This window comes from Oncorhynchus mykiss, chromosome 4 (genome assembly GCF_013265735.2).
Source record: "Oncorhynchus mykiss isolate Arlee chromosome 4, USDA_OmykA_1.1, whole genome shotgun sequence".
Taxonomy (NCBI): Eukaryota; Metazoa; Chordata; class Actinopteri; order Salmoniformes; family Salmonidae; genus Oncorhynchus; species Oncorhynchus mykiss.
In genome coordinates this window covers 4,952,860-4,972,358 of record NC_048568.1, presented here as the reverse complement: position 1 = coordinate 4,972,358, position 19,499 = coordinate 4,952,860, and the positions used below count along the sequence as shown (strand labels likewise).

The 19,499-nt window shown below is 42.9% G+C and overlaps 1 protein-coding gene across 2 annotated transcripts in view; it reads left to right on the top strand.

The window, feature by feature from the left end:
• LOC110521981 (protein sel-1 homolog 1) overlaps positions 1–19,499 on the top strand; it is a 75,283-nt gene that overhangs the window by 36,899 nt on the left and 18,885 nt on the right. For both annotated transcript variants that reach the window (XM_036975504.1, XM_036975503.1), the window contains exons 6-17: positions 5,228–5,390; positions 5,733–5,786; positions 5,928–5,987; positions 6,113–6,194; positions 6,516–6,670; positions 8,251–8,307; positions 8,432–8,500; positions 9,311–9,388; positions 13,958–14,020; positions 14,528–14,615; positions 14,874–15,022; positions 15,748–15,913. In XM_036975504.1, coding sequence (XP_036831399.1) covers positions 5,228–5,390; positions 5,733–5,786; positions 5,928–5,987; positions 6,113–6,194; positions 6,516–6,670; positions 8,251–8,307; positions 8,432–8,500; positions 9,311–9,388; positions 13,958–14,020; positions 14,528–14,615; positions 14,874–15,022; positions 15,748–15,913 — 1,184 coding nt within the window. The remainder of the gene's footprint in view (positions 1–5,227; positions 5,391–5,732; positions 5,787–5,927; positions 5,988–6,112; positions 6,195–6,515; positions 6,671–8,250; positions 8,308–8,431; positions 8,501–9,310; positions 9,389–13,957; positions 14,021–14,527; positions 14,616–14,873; positions 15,023–15,747; positions 15,914–19,499) is intronic.

Sequence of the window (19,499 nt, the reverse complement as noted above, 5' to 3'; positions counted from 1 at the left end):
TTTGTCTTGCTGCTTTTTGTTCTATGTTGCTCTGTCTGTATGCTAAATCAAATCAAATCAAATGTATTTATATAGCCCTTCGTACATCAGCTGATATCTCAAAGTGCTGTACAGAAACCCAGCCTAAAATCCCAAACAGCAAGCAATGCAGGTGTAGAAGCACGGTGGCTAGGAAAAACTCCCTAGAAAGGCCAAAACCTAGGAAGAAACCTAGAGAGGAACCAGGCTATGTGGGGTGGCCAGTCCTCTTCTGGCTGTGCCGGGTGGAGATTATAACAGAACATGACCAAGATGTTCAAATATTCATAAATGACCAGTATGGTCCAATAATAATAAGGCAGAACAGTTGAAACTGGAGCAGCAGCACGGCCAGGTGGACTGGGGACAGCAAGGAGTCATCATGTCAGGTAGTCCTGAGGCATGGTCCTACGGCTCAGGTCCTCCGAGAGAGAGAAAGAGAGAATTAGAGAGAGCACACTTAAATTCACACAGGACACCGAATAGGACAGGAGAAGTACTCCAGATATAACAAACTGACCTTAGCCCCCCGACACATAAACTACTGCAGCATAAATACTGGAGGCTGAGACAGGAGGGGTCAGGAGACACTGTGGCCCCATCCGAGGACACCTGCGGACAGGGCCAAACAGGACGGATATAACCACACTATAACCCCACCCACTTTGCCAAAGCACAGCCCCCACACCACTAGAGGGATATCTTCAACCACCAACTTACCATCCTGAGACAAGCCCACAAAGATCTCTGCCACTGCACAATCCAAGGGGGGGCGCCAACCCAGACAGGACGACCACATCAGTGACTCAACCCACTCAGGTGACGCACCCCTCCCAGGGTCGGTATGAGAGAGCCCCAGTAAGCCAGTGACTCAGCCCCTGTAATAGAATCCCAATGGAAAGAGGGGAACCGGCCAGGCAGAGACAGCAAGGGCGGTTCGTTGCTCCAGAGCCTTTCCGTTCACCTTCCCACTCCTAGGCCAGACTACACTCAATCATATGACCCACTGAAGAGATGAGTCTTCAGTAAAGACTTAAAGGTTGAGACTGCTTTTGCGTCTCTGACATGGGTAGGCAGACCGTTCCATAAAAATGGAGCTCTATAGGAGAAAGCCCTGCCTCCAGCTGTTTGCTTAGAAATTCTAGGGACAATTAGGAGGCCTGCGTCTTGTGACCGTAGCGTACGTGTAGGTATGTACGGCAGGACCAAATCGGAGAGATAGGTAGGAGCAAGCCCATGTAATGCTTTGTAGGTTAGCAGTAAAACCTTGAAATCAGCCCTTGCCTTGACAGGAAGCCAGTGTAGGGAGGCTAGCACTGGAGTAATATGATCACATTTTTTGGTTCTAGTCAGGATTCTAGCAGCCGTATTTAGCACTAACTGAAGTTTATTTAGTGCTTTATCCGGGTAGCCGGAAAGTAGAGCATTGCAGTAGTCTAACCTAGAAGTGACAAAAGCATGGATTAATTTTTCTGCATCATTTTTGGACAGAAAGTTTCTGATTTTTGCAATGTTACGTAGATTGGAAAAAGCTGTCCTTGAAATTGTCTTGATATGTTCTTCAAAAGAGAGATCAGGGTCCAGAGTAACGCCGAGGTCCTTCACAGTTTTATTTGAGACGACTGTACAACCATTAAGATTAATTGTCAGATTCAACAGAAGATCTCTTTGTTTCTTGGGACCTAGAACAAGCATCTCTGTTTTGTCCGAGTTTAAAAGTAGAAAGTTTGCAGCCATCCACTTCCTTATGTCTGAAACACATGCTTCTAACGTGCTACACATGCTACATCTTGCTTGTCCTATGTTGCTATTGTCTATATTGTAATTGTTTTTAATAACCTGCCCAGGGACTGCGGTTGAAAATTAGCCATCTGGCTAAAACCGGCACTTTTACTGAAACGTTGATTAATGTGCACTGTCCCTGTAAAAATAAAATAAACTCAAACTCAAACTCAGAGCTGTCTACAATTTCATTCCCCTGAAAAGATAGAACAAATATTACAACAAATATTATGGCTGAACTCAAATGTGCTGATAAAAAACCTGTATTTATGGGAAAGATGTTTGAAAAGGGTGTTTTGTTCTTAAATTATTTTGTAAATTGTAATGGTAGAGTTATGTCCTTCATGGAGTTATCAGCATTGTACGGGAAAGTCTTCTCAATCCAAGAGTACAACCAATTGATTACAGCATGATTACAGCAGATCATAAATGGTCTGCAGATTTTGTTGTGAGGATACAGAATCAATAGACCATTTATTTTGGTATTGCCCTCAGGTAGCCTGTTTCTGGTCTCAGGTTCAGGAATGGCTGAAAATGCATAGCATTGATCTAAAATTGACCCTAGAAATAGTACTGTTAGGAAATCTGGAGAGATCGGGTGAGTGAATTACTATTATGTTAATACTTATAGTAAAAGTATTTATCTTCAACACGCAATCTGCAGATTCTATTCGATTAGATTAGATAAATTGTTTGTTAAACATCATAGCATAGTTGAATGTTATGTTGCGTAGAAACACGAAGTGGGTGGCCAGAAGAGATACAGTGGGGCAAAAAAGTATTTAGTCAGCCACCAATTGTGCAAGTTCTCCCACTTAAAAAGATGAGAGAGGCCTGTAATTTTCATCATAGGTACACTTCAACTATGACAGACAAAATGAGAAAAGAAAATCCAGAAAATCACATTGTAGGATTTTTAATGAATTTATTTGCAAATTATGGTGGAAAATAAGTATTTGGTCACCTACAAACAAGCAGGATTTCTGGCTCTCACAGACCTGTAACTTCTTCTTTAAGAGGCTCCTCTGTCCTCCACTTGTTACCTGTGTTAATGGCACCTGTTTGAACTTGTTATCAGTATAAAAGACACCTGTCCACAACCTCAAACAGTCACACTCCAATCTCCACTATGGCCAAGACCAAAGAGCTGTCAAAGGACACCAGAAACAAAATTGTAGACCTGCACCAGGCTGGGAAGACTGAATGTGCAATAGTTAAGCAGCTTGGTTTGAATAAATCAACTGTGGGAGCAATTATTAGGAAATGGAAGACATACAAGACCACTGATAATCTCCCTCGATCTGGGGCTCCACGCAAGATCTCACCCCATGCGGTCAAAATGATCACAAGAACGGTGAGCAAAAATCCCAGAACCACACGGGGGGACCTAGTGAATGACCTGTAGAGAGCTGGGACCAAAGTAACAAAGCCTACCATCAGTAACACACTACGCCGCCAGGGACTCAAATCCTGCAGTGCCAGACGTGTCCCCCTGCTTAAGCCAGTACATGTCCAGGCCCGTCTGAAGTTTGCTAGAGAGCATTTGGATGATCCAGAAGAAGATTGGGAGAATGTCATATGGTCAGATGAAACCAAAATATAACTTTTTGGTAAAAACTCAACTCGTCGTGTTTGGAGGACAAAGAATGCTGAGTTGCATCCGAAGAACACCATACCTACTGTGAAGCATGGGGGTGGAAACATCATGCTTTGGGGCTGTTTTTCTGCAAAGGGAACAGGACGACTGATCCGTGTAAAGGAAAGAATGAATGGGGCCGTGTATCGTGAGATTTTGAGTGAAAACCTCCTTCCATCAGCAAGGGCATTGAAGATGAAACGTGGCTGGGTCTTTCAGCATGACAATGATCCCAAACACACCGTCCGGGCAACGAAGGAGTGGCTTCGTAAGAAGCGTTTCAAGGTCCTGGAGTGGCCTAGCCAGTCTCCAGATCTCAACCCCATAGAAAATCTTTGGAGGGAGTTGAAAGTCCGTGTTGCCCAGCAACAGCCCCAAAACATCACTGCTCTAGAGGAGATATGCATGGAGGAATGGGCCAAAATACCAGCAACAGTGTGTGAAAAAATTGTGAAGTCTTACAGAAAACGTTTGACCTCTGTCATTGCCAACAAAGGGTATATAACAAAGTATTGAGATAAACTTTTGTTATTGACCAAATACTTATTTTCCACCATAATTTGCAAAAAAATTCATTAAAAATCCTACAATATGATTATCTGGATTTTTTTTCTAATTTTGTCTGTCATAGTTGAAGTGTACCTATAATGAAATGTACAGGCCTCTCTCATCTTTTTAAGTGGGAGAACTTGCACAATTGGTGGCTGACTAAATAATTTTTTGCCCCACTGTTGATGGGATGGGCTGAGGGTTGGTATGTGGAATTGGAGACAAGTTTGAGTGGAGTTGTTGTGTGAGAGAGAGAATGATCGTCAAAGATAAAAGTAAAAAATAAAGTCAAAATACAACAAAGTATGTTTGAATGACACTGAGGGGCAGTGTTTTTACAGCTAATTCCGGGTTGGCTGTGGCTAATGCATTGCAGGTGTTTGTACACATGCATATACACACACTCTCATTCAAATAAACACATACAAGAACACACACATACATGTAATAGTGCCAGACATGCACACAAACATATACATTTGGCATTGCTGTTATGATTTTATTTTGATTGATGATTGATATCCTTTTTTTTTTTTTTTTGCATTGTTGTTTGCCGTTTTCTTCTTTCTTTTTTCTCTTTAGTTCATTCTCTTGGTTGTTGGTGCATTGGGGGGTTCTGTGGGAGGAGTCTTGAATTGTTGAGGTACAGCTATTGGGGAACTGTGGGGGGATTTTGGAGGGTTCGGGTTCACGTTTTTTGGCCTGGTGGGAGATCGGTCAACGTGCCCTTGAGCTGGGCATTGACCCTGGATGCTTCTGTGTGTCACTGTGAATGGGAATCTGTTGGATGACTTGAATGGTATAGTTAAGTTGCTTCACTGCAAGTATATTGTATGTTTTGGATATTCAATAAAAAAAAATAACATTATGGGGTATTCTGTGTAGATCACTGACACAAAATATACTTTTAAGCAATTTTAAATTCAGGCTGTAAAGGGGTGTGAAATACTTTCTGAAAGCTTTGATATGCTTGATATGTCTTGTCACTAATCTGGTCCACAACACCTTTTTCCCGATTTGGGGCAGTCCTACTCCTTTCTTATTTTGTATCTTTATCTATCTTGGACAGGATCGACAGAGAGAAAGGAAGGAGGAAAGATATTGTCAGTGGGTTGGATTGGAACCCTTGCTTGCAGCAGTACTTAGTACACGTGTTCTAGAGGAGAGGCTTAGACCTCTAGACCAGCCCAGGCTACATCCACACACCTTTAACTTCTCAATCTTCATCTTTTTCCTCACCAGGTTGTATGAGAAGCTATTGAAGGTGGCCTGGAAAGGCCACCACAAGGCAATGGAGAAGGTGGCCTACGCCATGCTGTTTGGAGACTATATGACCCAGAACATCCCCAAGGCCAAGGAGCTGTTTGAGAAGCTGGCCCTGGAGGGCTCCCCCAAAGCTCAGATGGTAATGGAACATTCCTATTTAAACTTCATGCATCCGGGGTAGACATTTTAAACATGCTCTGTTGATGCTTAGGGCTACAGCCAGACAGCTTTTGTCTTAAAATTACGGATTGAGTTGATGGTTTTTCAATGAGAGTCGTCCGTTGATGAACAGAGTTGAATGTCCTTCAAAATAAGCACAGTATGTCCTTCGTCTTACGTATAAAACTTGCTTTAAAGTATATGACTAGAATAGAAATGTTGACTGACGAAAACTAATAGTTGATATATGCATATACTATTTAATCTATGTTCATGCATCTCTGTGTGGTATTCTAATGCTCCACCCGGTATCTTCCAACAGGCACTTGGTTTCTTGTACGCTGCTGGGTTAGAAGTGAACTCCAGTCAAGCAAAGGTACCAACATCCAGCCTCTCCTTCTTTCCATGTACCCTATATACTGATGAAAAACTGTATTTGTTTAGAGGTAGCTTTCTTAGATAATATGGAGTTACCTCCTTAACCAGGAATGTAAAGTAAAGCATAACTCTTTTCCAGGCACTGGTTTACTACACCTTCGGGGCTTTGGGTGGAAACCTGGTGGCTCATATGATTCTGGTGAGCTACTTCTGCTTTTTGAAGATTTGAATAGAGAAGCCTATTAATGTGTATCGTTTCTCTCTTATGGATATATACTGTATGATGATTGACCTTTTCTCCCTTTGCTACCATTCTCTCTTTAGGGATACCGATACTGGGGTGGTGTGGGTGTGCCCCAGAGCTGTGAATCAGCACTGACGCACTACCGACTGGTGGCCAATCATGGTAAGAAGCCACCTGCTGCCAACCAATTGAACACTTTCACTATCTCAGATGACAGTTTGTCAGTGTTTTGAATGGAGAACACCTGCATCTGAACAGCCCTAAACGAGCATGTGCAGTAGAGTTTGAAAAGTAGATGTTCTTGTTGCGAAGTGTCTATTGCATATTTGTAGGTGCTGACCTTTTAATAGAAAAATCCCCAGATTCTCCGCAAACTGATAAAACAAAAGCAAAGGCTGCAACTCAACTGTGTTCAAAAAAATATATTTTATTCACAGAGCAATTTATGGCAGAAACATTGTCTTTCTGTCACCCACTCTCCAGTGGCCAGTGACGTGTCCCTGACGGGAGGCAGTGCGGTGCAGAGGGTACGTCTGCTGGACGAGGTGGAGAACCCAGGCTCTACCAGCGGCATGCTGGAGGAAGACCTGATCCAGTACTACCAGTTCCTGGCTGAGAAGGGAGATGTCCAGGCCCAGGTTAGGGTTCAGATGGGGCACACTGCTCTTAGTGATCTTCTTTGAATAGGAAATCTTTGCGATGGAAAAAAGCAATCAGTGTAAACGTGAAGCACTAAAACTATGTTGAAAGTATGTAGAAAAGATAAAAACCTTTACGTATTTGTTTCATAATGTAATCTTTGAGAACTAACAATCATCAAAGTTAAAGCTAGGCAGTCAGGGAAAGTGGAAAATTCCATAAATGATGAATTTGAGGAATTATACCAATTAAATCAAATCAAATCAAATTTTATTTGTCACATACACATGGTTAGCAGATGTTAATGCGAGTGTAGCGAAATGCTTGTGCTTCTAGTTCCGACAATGCAGTAATAACCAACAAGTAATCTAGCTAACAATTCCAAAACTACTACCCTATAGACACAAGTGTAAGGGGATAAAGAATATGTACATAAAGATATATGAATGAGTGATGGTACAGAGCGGCATAGGCAAGATACAGTAGATGGTATTGAGTGCAGTATATACATATGAGATGAGTATGTAAACAAAGTGGCATAGTTAAAGTGGCTAGTGATACATGTATTACATAAAGATGCAGTAGATGATATAGAGTACAGTATATACATATACATATGAGATGAATAATGTAGGGTATGTAAACATTATATTAGGTAGCATTGTTTAAAGTGGCTAGTGATATATTTTACATCATTTCCCATCAATTCCCATTATTAAAGTGGCTGGAGTTGAGTCAGTGTGTTGGCAGCAGCCACTCAATGTTAGTGGTGGCTGTTTAACAGTCTGATTGCCTTGAGATAGAAGCTGTTTTTCAGTCTCTCGGTCCCAGCTTTGATGCACCTGTACTGACCTCGCCTTCTGGATGATAGTGGGGTGAACAGGCAGTGGCTCGGGTGGTTGTTGTCCTTGATGATCTTTATGGCCTTCCTGTGACATCGGGTGGTGTAGGTGTCCTGGAGGGCAGGTAGTTTGCCCCCGGTGATGCGTTGTGCAGACCTCACTACCCTCTGAAGAGCCTTACGGTTGTGGGCGGAGCAGTTGCCGTACCAGGCGGTGATACAGCCCGACAGGATGCTCTCGATTGTGCATCTGTAGAAGTTTGTGAGTGCTTTTGGTGACAAGCCGAATTTCTTCAGCCTCCTGAGGTTGAAGAGGCGCTGCTGCGCCTTCTTCACGATGCTGTCTGTGTGGGTGGACCAATTTGTCTGTGATGTGTACGCCGAGGAACTTAAAACTTACTACCCTCTCAACTACTGTTCCATCGATGTGGATAGGGGGGTGTTCCCTCTGCTGTTTCCTGAAGTCCACAATCATCTCCTTAGTTTTGTTGACATTATATACTTCCTCGCACTTGCAGGAGTTAAAGGAAGTAATCAAATCACTTTCTGAGTCTATTCGTTTTCAAGTCTCTCTGGCGCTTGCACGCACTGGCTTGCACGGCTATAGTATGATAATCAGTAAGCGTGTAATGGTTGAAAGGGTGGATTCCTGTCAAAATTAGTGTACTATATAGGGAATATGGCGCCATTTGGGACTCATTCGTCATGTTTCGTGCCATGACCCTTTGTCCACAACAGGTGGGACTGGGCCAGCTGCATCTGCACGGTGGTCGGGGGGTGGAGCAGAACCACCAGGTAAACTTTCGCTAACCCATTTTCAAATTATTCAGACACTAGCTCTATGTCATGCTCACTCTTGTATTCAATGTGAAGTTGTTGTGTGGAGTTGGTCACAAATGAAATGTTTGTTTGTCGACAGCGGGCGTATGATTACTTCAACCAGGCAGCGAATGCGGGGAACACACACGCCATGGCCTTCCTTGGGAAGGTAAGATTATTACATGATCTTATAGGCCTGTAGCACTGTGTAGAAATAAGTAACGCAAACCTTACTCTGTGGCTGTGTTACTTTCCAGTGGTTTCTCCTCATGCTCCCTTGTCTCCCCTTCTCTTTATTCTATTTTCCTCTGTCTCTCGCTCCCTCTCGCTCGCTCTGTCTCTCGCTCGCTCGCTCTCTCTGTCTCTCGCTCGCTCGCTCTCTCTGTCACTCGCTCTCTCTGTCACTCGCTCTCTCTGTCACTCGCACTCTCTGTCTCTCGCTCTCTCTGTCTCACACTCGCTATGTCGCTCTCTGTCTCACACTCGCTATGTCGCTCTCTGTCTCACACTCGCTCTTTCGCTCTCTCTCTCGCTCGCTCTCTCTGTCTCTCGCTCGCTCTCTGTCTCTCGCTCGCTCTCTGTCTCTCGCTCGCTCGCTCGCTCTCTGTCACTCGCTCGATCTCTCTGTCTCTCGCTCGCTCTCTGTCTCACGCTCTGTCTCTCGCTCGCTCGCTCTCTGTCTCTCGCTCGCTCTCTGTCTTTCGCTTGCTCGCTCTCTGTCTTTCGCTTGCTCGCTCTCTGTCTTTCGCTCGCTCTCGGTCTCGCTCGCTTGCTCGCTGTCTTTCGCCCGCTCTCTGTCTTTCGCCCGCTCTCTGTCTTTCGCCCGCTCTCTGTCTTTCGCCCGCTCTCTGTCTTTCGCTCGCTCTCTGTCTTTCGCTCGCTCTCTGTCTTTCGCTCGCTCTCTGTCTTTCGCTCGCTCTCTGTCTCTCGCTCGCTCGCTCTCTGTCTCTCGCTCACTCTCGGTCTCTCTCTCTGTCAGATGTACTCGGATGGCAGTGAGTACTTGTCTCAGAACAATGAGACGGCACTGCAGTACTTCAAGAAGGCCTCTGACCTGGTGAGTGTCCAAATCTTAGAAATAGAATCACTAGTGTGGACATCATATTTCTATGGTCCAACCATTGATTGTTATACATCCATAATGATATCTGTATAACTGTGTTTTCTTAATATGTCCTTTTATCAAACTATTCACTTATTTGGGTATCTTATACATAGGCCACAGTGCCTGTACATATGCCTGTAAGAATTACCAATAAAAGAGTGTTCATAGTGGTCAAAAACTGCTGGGACAGAAACATTTCTTATACATCGCTTTTCAATGACAACATGGTTTTTCAGGATCGATCAGTTACAGTTGAATTTGGAAGTTTGCATACACTTTAGCCAAATACATTTAAACTCAGTTTTTCACAATTCCTGACATTTAATCCCAGTAAAAATTCCCTGTTTTAGGTCAGTTAACTTCTCTAGGGTAGGGGGCAGCATTGGGAATTTTGGATGAAAAGCGTGCCCAAATTAAACTGCTTGCTACTCAGCCATAAAAGCTAGAATATGCATATTTGGATAGAAGACACTCTGCAGTTTCTAAAACTGTTTGAATGATGTCTGTGAGTATAACAGAACTCATATGGCAGGCAAAAACCTGAGAAAAAATCCAACCAGGAAGTGGGAAATCTGAGGTTTGTAGTTTTTCGACTCTTGCCCTATCAAATACACAGTGTCTATGGGGTCATGTTGCACTTCATAAGGCTTCCACTAGATGCCAACAGTCTTTAGAACATTGTTTGAGGCTTCTACTGTGAAGTGGGGCAGAATGAGAGGGGAATGAGTCAGAGGTCTGCCAGCAGCCACGAGCTCAGTCCCGAGCGTTCACGTGAGAGCGACCTGCGTTCCATTGCTTTTCTACAGACAAAGGAATTCTCCGGTTGGAACATTATTGAAGATTTATGTTAAAAACATCCTAAAGATTTATTCTATACATCGTTTGACATGTTTCTACGGACTGTAATGGAACTTTTGGACTTTTCGTCTGCTCGTGCGTTATGAATTTGGATTACTGGGCTGAACGCACAAGGAGGAATTTGGACATAAATTATGGACATTATCGAACAAAACAAACATTTATTGTGGAACTGGGATTCCTGGGAGTGCATTCTGATGAAGATCTTCAAAGGTAAGTGAGTATTTATAATGCTATTTCTGACTTCTGTTCACTCCAACATGGCGGATATCAATCTGGCTTGATTTGTCGTCTGAGTACTCAGATTATTGCATGGTTTGCTTTTTCCGTAAAGTTTTTTTGAAATCTGTCACAGCGGTTGCATTAAGGAGAAGCATATCTTCAATTCTGTGAATAACACTGTGAATAACACTTGTATCATTTATCAATGTTTATTATGAGTATTTCTGTAAATTGATGTGGCTCTCTGCAAAATCACTGCATGTTTTGGAACTACTGAACATAACGCGCCAATGTAAACTCAGATTTTTGGATATAAATATGAACTTTACCAAACAAAACATACATGTATTGTGTAACATGAAGTCCTATGAGTGTCATTTGATGAAGATCATTAAAGGTTAGTGATTAATTGTATCTATATTTCTGCTTTTTGTGACTCCTCTCTTTGGCTGGAAAATTGGCTGTGTTTTTCTATGACTTGGCTCTGACCTAACATAATCGTTTGGTTTGCTTTTGTGGTAAAGCCTTTTTGAAATCGGACACTGTGGCTGGATTTACAATAAGCGTATCTTTAAAATGGTGTAAAATACATGTATGTTTGAGGAATTTTAATTATGGGATTTCTGTTGTTTTGAATTTGGCGCCCTGCAGTTTCACTGGCTGTTGACAGGTGGGACGCTACCATCCCACGGACCCTAGAGAGGTTAAGATCACCACTTTATTTTGAGAATGGGGCGGCAGGGTAGCCTAGTGGTTAGAGCGTTGGACTAGTAACCGGAAGGTTGCGAGTTCAAACCCCCGAGCTGACAAGGTACAAATCTGTCGTTCTGCCCCTGAACAGGCAGTTAACCCACTGTTCCCAGGCTGTCATTGAAAATAAGAATTTGTTCTTAACTGACTTGCCTGGTTAAATAAAGGTAAAATAAAAAAAATAAATAAATGTGAAATGTCAGAATAATAGTAGAGAGAATGATTTATTTCAGCTTTTATTTCTTTCATCACATTCCCAGTGGGTCAGAAGTTTACATACACTCAATTAGTATTTAGTAACATTGCCTTTAAATTGTTTAAAAACTTATTGGCGCTACCCATCCCGTTAGCGGGATCATTTTCGTCTGCAACACCTGAATAGCATAGCGCCACAGTCAAATAATATTACTAAAAAAATATTCATATTCATGAAATCACAAGTGCAATATTACAAAACACAGCTTAGCCTTTTGTTAATCCACCTGTCGTCTCAGATTTTGAAATGATGCTTTACAGTGAAAGCAATCCAAGCGTTTGTGTAAGTTTATCGATAGCCTAGCATAGCATTATGTACACTTAGCATCAGGAAGCTTGGTCACGAAAATCAGAAAAGCAATCAAATTAACCGTTTACCTTTGATGATCTTCGGATGTTTTCACTCACGAGACTCCTAGTTATACAACAAATGTTCCTTTTGTTCCATAAATATTATTTTTATACCCAAAATACCTCCGTTTGTCGCGTTATGTTTAGAAATCCACAGGAAAGAGCGGTGACGACAACGCAGACGGAAATTCCAAATAGTCTCCATAATGTCCACAGAAACATGTCAAACGTTTTTATAATCATTCCTCAGGTTGTTTTAAAAATATATATTTGATAATATATCAACCGGGTGTGTAGGTTTTTCAATAACACCGGGTGGAACAATGGCCGCTTTACTCTGTAGCGCAAAACTCACTCTGCAATGTGATCTTTCACACTCATTTTTTCAAAATAAAAGCCTGAAACTATGTCTAAAGACGGTTGACACCTTAGGGAAGCCATAGAAAAAGGAATCTGGTTGATATCCCTTTAAATGGAGGTTAGGCATGCATAGGAACAGAGATGTTTCAAAATAAGAGGCACTTCCTGATTGGATTTTCCTCAGGTTTTTGCCTGCAATATCAGTTCTGTTATACTCACAGACAATATTTTTACAGTTTTGGAAACTTTAGAGTGTTTCTTTCCTAATCTGACAATTATATGCATATTCTAGTTTCTGGGGCTGAGAAATAGGCCATTTCAAATGGGTACGTGTTTTAGCCAAAAATTAAAATACTGCCCCCCTACACGCAAAAGGTTAACTTGGGTCAAATGTTTTGGGTAGCCTTCCACAAGCTTCCCAGAATAACTTGGGGGAATGTTGACCCATTCCTCCTGACAGAGCTGGTATAACTGAGTCAGGTTTGTAGGCTTCCTTGCTTACACACGCTTTTTCAGTTTTGCCCACACATTTTCTATAGGATTGAGGTCAGGGCTTTGTGATGGCTACTCCAATACCTTGACTTTGTTGTCCTTAAGCCATTTTGTCACAACTTTAGAAGTATGCTTGGGGTCATTGTCCATTTGCGACCAAGCTTTAACTTCCTGACTGATGTCTTGAGATGTTGCTTCAATATATCCACATAATTGTCCTCCCTCATGATGCCATCTATTTTGTGAAGTGCACCAGTCCGTCCTGCAGCAAAGCACCCCCACAACATGATGCTGCCACACCCGTGCTTCACAGTTGGTATGGTGTTCCTTGGCTTGCAAGCCTTCCCCCTTTTCCTCCAAATATAACAATGTTCATTATGGCCAAACAGTTATATTTTTGTTTCATCAGACAAGAGGACATTTCTCCAAAAAGTTTGATCGTTTAACTATGGATATAGATACTTTTGTACCTGTTTCCTCCAGCATGTTCACAAGTTCCTTTGCTGCTGTTCTGGGATTGATTTTCACTTTTCGCACCAAAGTACGTTCATCTCTAGGAGACAGAACGCGTCTCCTTCCTGAGCAGTAATGACGGCTGCGTGGTCCCATGATGTTTATACTTGCATACTATTGCCTGTACAGATGAACGTGGTACCTTCAAACGTTTGGAATTTGCTCCCAAGGATGAACCCGACTTGTGGAGGTCAACCATTTCTGTTCTGAGGTCTTGGCTGATTTCTTTTGATTTTCCCATGATGTCAAGCAAAGACGCACTAAGTTTGAAGGTAGACCTTGAAATGCATCCACAGGTACACCTACAATTGACTCAAATTATGTCAATTAGCCTATCAGATGCTTCTAAAGCCGTGACATCCTTTTCTGGAATTTTCCAAGCTGTTTAAAGGCACAGTCAACTTAGTGTATGTAAACTTCTGACCCACTGGAATTGTGATACAGTGAATTATAAGTGAAATAATCTGTCTGTAAACAATTGTTGGAAAAATGACTTGCATCATGCACAAAGTAGATGTCCTAACCGACTTGCCAAAACTATAGTTTGTTAACAAGAAATTTGTGGGGTGGTTGAAAAACAAGTTTTAATGACTCCAACCTAAGTGTATGTAAACTTCCGACTTGAACTGGATATATTATTAGTCAAATTAACCGGTATAGATGTGGTTTTCAAGAGGGTCTCTCTTTTTGTTGTCCTTTCCAACTGTTCTTGTCCCCTAGGGTAACCCTGTTGGGCAGAGTGGACTGGGCATGGCGTACCTGTATGGGAGGGGCGTTCCAGTGGTAAGTGACTGCAAGTGTCCACCATCATCCAGTGCCACCTGGCACCTACACTACAAGAGCTTGGCAGGTAGCCTGGCGGGTAGGAGTGTTTCGGGTGCTGGCAAATCCCAGAGCTGACAAGGTAAAAATCTGTTGCTCTGCTCCTGAGCAAGGCAGTTAACCCACTGTTCCCCAGGCACCAATGACGTGGATGTTTATTAAGGCAGCCCCCCGCACCTCTCTGATTCAAAGGGGTTGAGTTAAATGCAGAAGACACATTTCAGTTGAATGCATTCAATCGAACAACCGACTACTTAACCCTTTCCCAAAACATATTTAGTTGAGATAAAGATTTGGCACATGCAATACGGTTTAGCTGCATGCCTGTATGATTCAAACTGTAGTTACATTCCAAAAGTGAGCTTTTGTAGAGATTGGCATAGGCAATTGAATCCAGCAGCTGTGTAGACTGTCTGTATTTTCTGTATGATTTCCACAATAGTTATGTTTTGTGTGTGTGTCCTACAGAATTACGAGTTGGCACTGAAATACTTCCAGAAGGCAGCAGAGCAGGGCTGGGTAGACGGACAGCTTCAGCTGGGCACAATGTACTACAGTGAGTGTGTGCGCATGCGTTGTGGGCCTGTGTGTGTAGAGACCTCCTGTTTTTTCTGTTGGTTAGTGTAAAACAGCCTTGTCCCTTTGGTTTCCTGGGGAACAGTGCAATAAAAAAAAGTTAGTTGCCCACCAAAATTCTGCTCCCAAATCTGCAGTCTCAACCATTCTTTTTTCTCTTGCCACCTCTCCCTCTCCTTCTCTGTGTTGGGGATCTCTCACTCACTTTTGTCTCTCCATTCCCCTTCTTCCGCCCCAGATGGGATCGGGGTGAAGCGTGACTACAAGCAGGCCCTCAAGTTCTTCAATCTGGCCTCGCAGGCGGGCCACATCCTGGCCTTCTACAACCTGGCCCAGATGCATGCCACGGGCACCGGCGTTATGCGCTCCTGCCACACCGCCGTGGAGGTGAGCTAGTTAGCCATTAGCTAGCGGATGTACATAATTGGCTAGCTACAGCATAATCTATTAATTAGTAATTAGCTATAGCTGCTGTATTGAATTGGCTAGCATAATAGCATTATGTGGAATAATAGCATTAGCCATCAACTAGCCGTTAACTAGCTGCTATGGAATTGTATAGCTATAGGATTTACCATTAGCTAGCTATTAGCTAGTTCAGTATCCCAGCGCGTCACAGTTCATTAGCCTTTAATTACACACCACTGCCAAACTAGCCACCTGGGAGCTAGCCTCTAGACATTATTTTCCATTAGCCAGCAATTAGCTTTCTGTTAGCTGTGCATTAAACCATCAATAAACCATCCGTTAGCCTGAGATTAACCTTCATCTGTTAGATCTATGCATGAAAAACCAATTAGCCGTCTTCTTGCTAGGAATAAAAAATGGCCATCCGTTTAGCCATTTAGTAGCGTGTTAATTGCCATCCATTAAATGCCATTCAGCCATGTATTAGCTAAGCATTTAGCCATTTGCTACTGACTATCAGTCATTGTTTGCCAATCCATACCTTAGCCATTGATCCACGACTGGGGTCAGATATATTTTTATCTTCCCAATGGTTAAATTTAAAATCAGGGGTTGTGAAATCTGATCCAAAGCCTGTTGTTAGGGGTGACTTCTACCTCGAATTCTGTCTGTGTCTTATTGCGTGTGTGTGTGTCTGTGAGCAGCTCTTCAAGAATGTGTGTGAGCGTGGGCGCTGGTCGGAGAGGCTTATGGCAGCCTACCGCAGCTTCAAGGACGGCGACATGGATGGGTCGCTGGTGCAGTACCTACTGCTGGCCGAGCAGGGCTATGAAGTGGCCCAGAGCAATGTAGCCTTCATCCTGGACCAGAGTAAGAACACATAAACAGTGCGCATACAGTTGAAGTCGCAAGTTTACATACACTTAGGTTGGAGTCAGTAAAACACATTTTCAACCATTCCACAAATTTATTGTTAACGAACTATAGTTTTGGCAAGCCGGTTAGGACATCTACTTTGTGCATGACACAAGTCATTTTTCCAAGTATTGTTTACAGACAGATTATTTCACTTATAATTCACTGTATCACAATTCCAGTGGGTCAGACGTTTACATACACTGAGTTGACTGTGCCTTTAAACAGCTTGGAAAATTCCAGAAAATGATGTCATGGCTTGAGAAGCTTCTGGTGGCTAATTTATATAATTTGAGTCAATTGGAGGTGTACCTGTGGATGTATCTGAAGGCCTACCTTCAAACTCAGTGCCTCTTTGCTTGACATCATGGGAAAATCAAAATAAATCAGCCAAGACCTCAGAACAAAACTTGTAGACCTCCACAAGTCTGGTTCATCCTTGGGAGCAATTTCCAAATACCTGACGGTAAAACGTTCATCTGTACAAATAATAATACGCAACTATAAACACCATGGGACCACGCAGCCATCACACTACTCAGGAAGGAGACGTGTTCTGTCTTCTGGAGATGAATGTACTTTGGTGCGAATAGTGCAAATCAATCCCAGAACAACAGCAAAGGACCTTGTGAAGACGCTGGAGGAAACAGGTACAAAAGTATCTATATCCACAGTAAATATATCGACATAGCCTGAAAGGCCGCTCAGCAAGGAAGAAGCCACTGCTCCAAAACTGCCAAAAAAAGCCAGACTACAGTTTGCAACTGCACATGGGGACAAAGATCGTACTTTTTGGAGAAATGTCCTCTGGTCTGATGAAACAAAAATAGAACTGTTTGGCCATAATGACCATTGTTATGTTTGGAGGAAAAAGGGGAACGCTTGCAAGCCGAAGAACACCCATCCGAACCGTGAAGCATGGGGGTGGCAGCATCATGTTGTGGGGGTGCTTTGCTGCAGGAGGGACTGGTGCACTTCACAAAATAGATGGCATCATGAGAAAAGAAAATTATGTGCATATATTGAAGCAACATCTCAAGACATCAGTCAGGAAGTTAAAGCTTGGTCGCAAATGGACAATGACCCCAAGCATACTTCTAAAGTTGTGACAAAATGGCTTAAGGACAACAAAGTTGAGGTATTGGAGTAGCCATCACAAAGCCCTGACCTCAATCCTTTAGAAAATGTGTGGGCAGAACTGGAAAAGCGTGTGCGAGCAAAGAGGCCTACAAACCTGAGTCAGTTACACCAGCTCTGTCAGGAGGATTGGGCCAAAATTCACCCAACTTATTGTGGGAAGCTTGTGGAAGGCTACCCGAAACGTTTGACCCAAGTTAATCAATTGAAAGGCAATGCTACCAAATACTAATTGAGTGTATGTAAATGTATGACCCACTGGTAATGTGATGAAAGAAATCAAAGCTGAAATAAATAATTCTCTCTGCTATTATTCTGACATTTCACGTTCTTAAAATAAAGTGGTGATCCTAACTGACCTAAGACAGGGAATTTTAACTAGGATTAAATGTCAGGAATTGTGAAAATCTGAGTTTAAATGTATTTGGATAGGGTGTATGTAAACTTCCGACTTCAACTGAATATAAACTCAGCAAAAAAAGAAACGTCCTCTCACTGTCAACTGCGCTTATTTTCAGCAAACTCAACATGTGTAAATATTTGTATGAACATAGCAAGATTCAACAACTGAGACATAAACTGAACAAGTTCCACAGACATGTGACTAACAGAAATAGAATAATGTGTCCCTGAACAAAGAAAGGGGTGGTCAAATCAAAAGTAACAGTCAGTATCTGGTGTGGCCACCAGCTGGATTAAGTACGGCAGTGCATCTCCTCCTCATGGACTGTACCAGATTTTCCAGTTCTTGCTGTGAGATGTTACCCCACTCTTCCACCAAGGCACCTGCAAGGTCCTGGACATTTCTGGGGGGAATGGCCCTTGCCCTCACCCTGATCCAACAGGTCCCAGATGTGCACAATGGGATTGAGATCCGGGCTCTTCACTGGCCATGGCAGAACACTGACATTCCTGTCTTGCAGGAAATCACCCACAGAACGAGCAGTATAGCTGGTGGCATTGTCATGCTGGAGGGTCATGTCAGGAGGAGCCTGCAGGAAGGGTAACACATGAAGGAGGAGAATGTCTTCCCTGTAACGCACAGCGTTGAGATTGCCTGCAATGACAACAAGCTCAGTCTGATGATGCTGTGACACACCGCCCCAGACCATGACTGACCCTCCACCTCCAAATCGATCCCGCTCCAGAGTACAGGCCTTGGTGTAACAACGATAAACGCAAATCCGACCATTACCCCTGGTGAGACAAAACTGCGACTCGTCAGTGAAGAGCACTTTTTGCCTGTCCTGTCTGGTCCAGCAACGGTGGGTTTATGCCCATGGGCAACGTTGTTGCCTGCCTTACAACAGCACTAATGGAGGGATTGTGCGTCCCTTGTGTAATTCGGGCAGTTGTTGTTGCCATCCTGTACCTGTCCCGTAGGTGTGCTGTTCGGATGTGCCAATCCTGTGCAGGTGTTGTTACACGTGGTCTGTCACTGTGAAGACAATCAGCTGTCCGTCCTGTCTCCCTGTAGCACTGTCTTAGGCGTCTCACAGTACGGACATTGCAATTTATTGCCCTGACCACATCTGCAGTCCTCATGCCGCCTTGCAGCATGCCTAAGGCACGTTCACGCAGATGAGCAGGGACCCTGGGAATTTTTATTTGGGTGTTTTTTAGAGTCAGTAGAAAGGCCTCTTCAGTGTCCTAAGTTTTCATAACTGTGATTTTTATTGCCTACAGTCTATAAGCTGTTAGGGTCAAAACGACCGTTCCACAGGTGCATGTTCATTAATTGTTTATGGTTCATTGAACAAGCATGGGAAACCATGTTTAAACCCTTTACAATGAAGATCTGTGAAGTTGTTTGGATTTTTACGAATTATCTTTGAAAGACAGGGTCCTGAAAAAGCGCCGTTTATTTTTTTGCTGAGTTTATATTGTCATGGTTATTTCTTTATTATCGAATGAGGAGACAAACTTATCACACAAGTCAGAGTTATACTTAAACTAAATCTTTATTCACTTTTTAATAAGGAAAGCATGTCACACCACACACACAAGTGAATGATGTGAGTGGTCTGCAATAACGATGGCCGGTCGACGAACCACCCTTAGATGATTCGTTGAGAGCCCCCACACAAAGGATATCAAGATATTTTATAGCAAAGATACACCCCCGTAGTCTACATGACAAACAACAGATGTGTGGAATGGGTCACAAGGTTAGGAGTCGTATGAAATAAATTAATAATTCACAGCAGACAGTATTTGCTGTAAAGACTGTTCTCAATGTGTGGAAACTAGGGTCTAGCCCCCAAAGCAAGCTTCCTCTCATAATTATCCATACCTGAGCCATCTCCACCCTGGTCCCTCCCAGTACACAAACACCAACTCATGCTATGGAATGCGTTCTTTAGATTTTATCACCAAAGGCATCGTAAATCCACTGACAGCATTA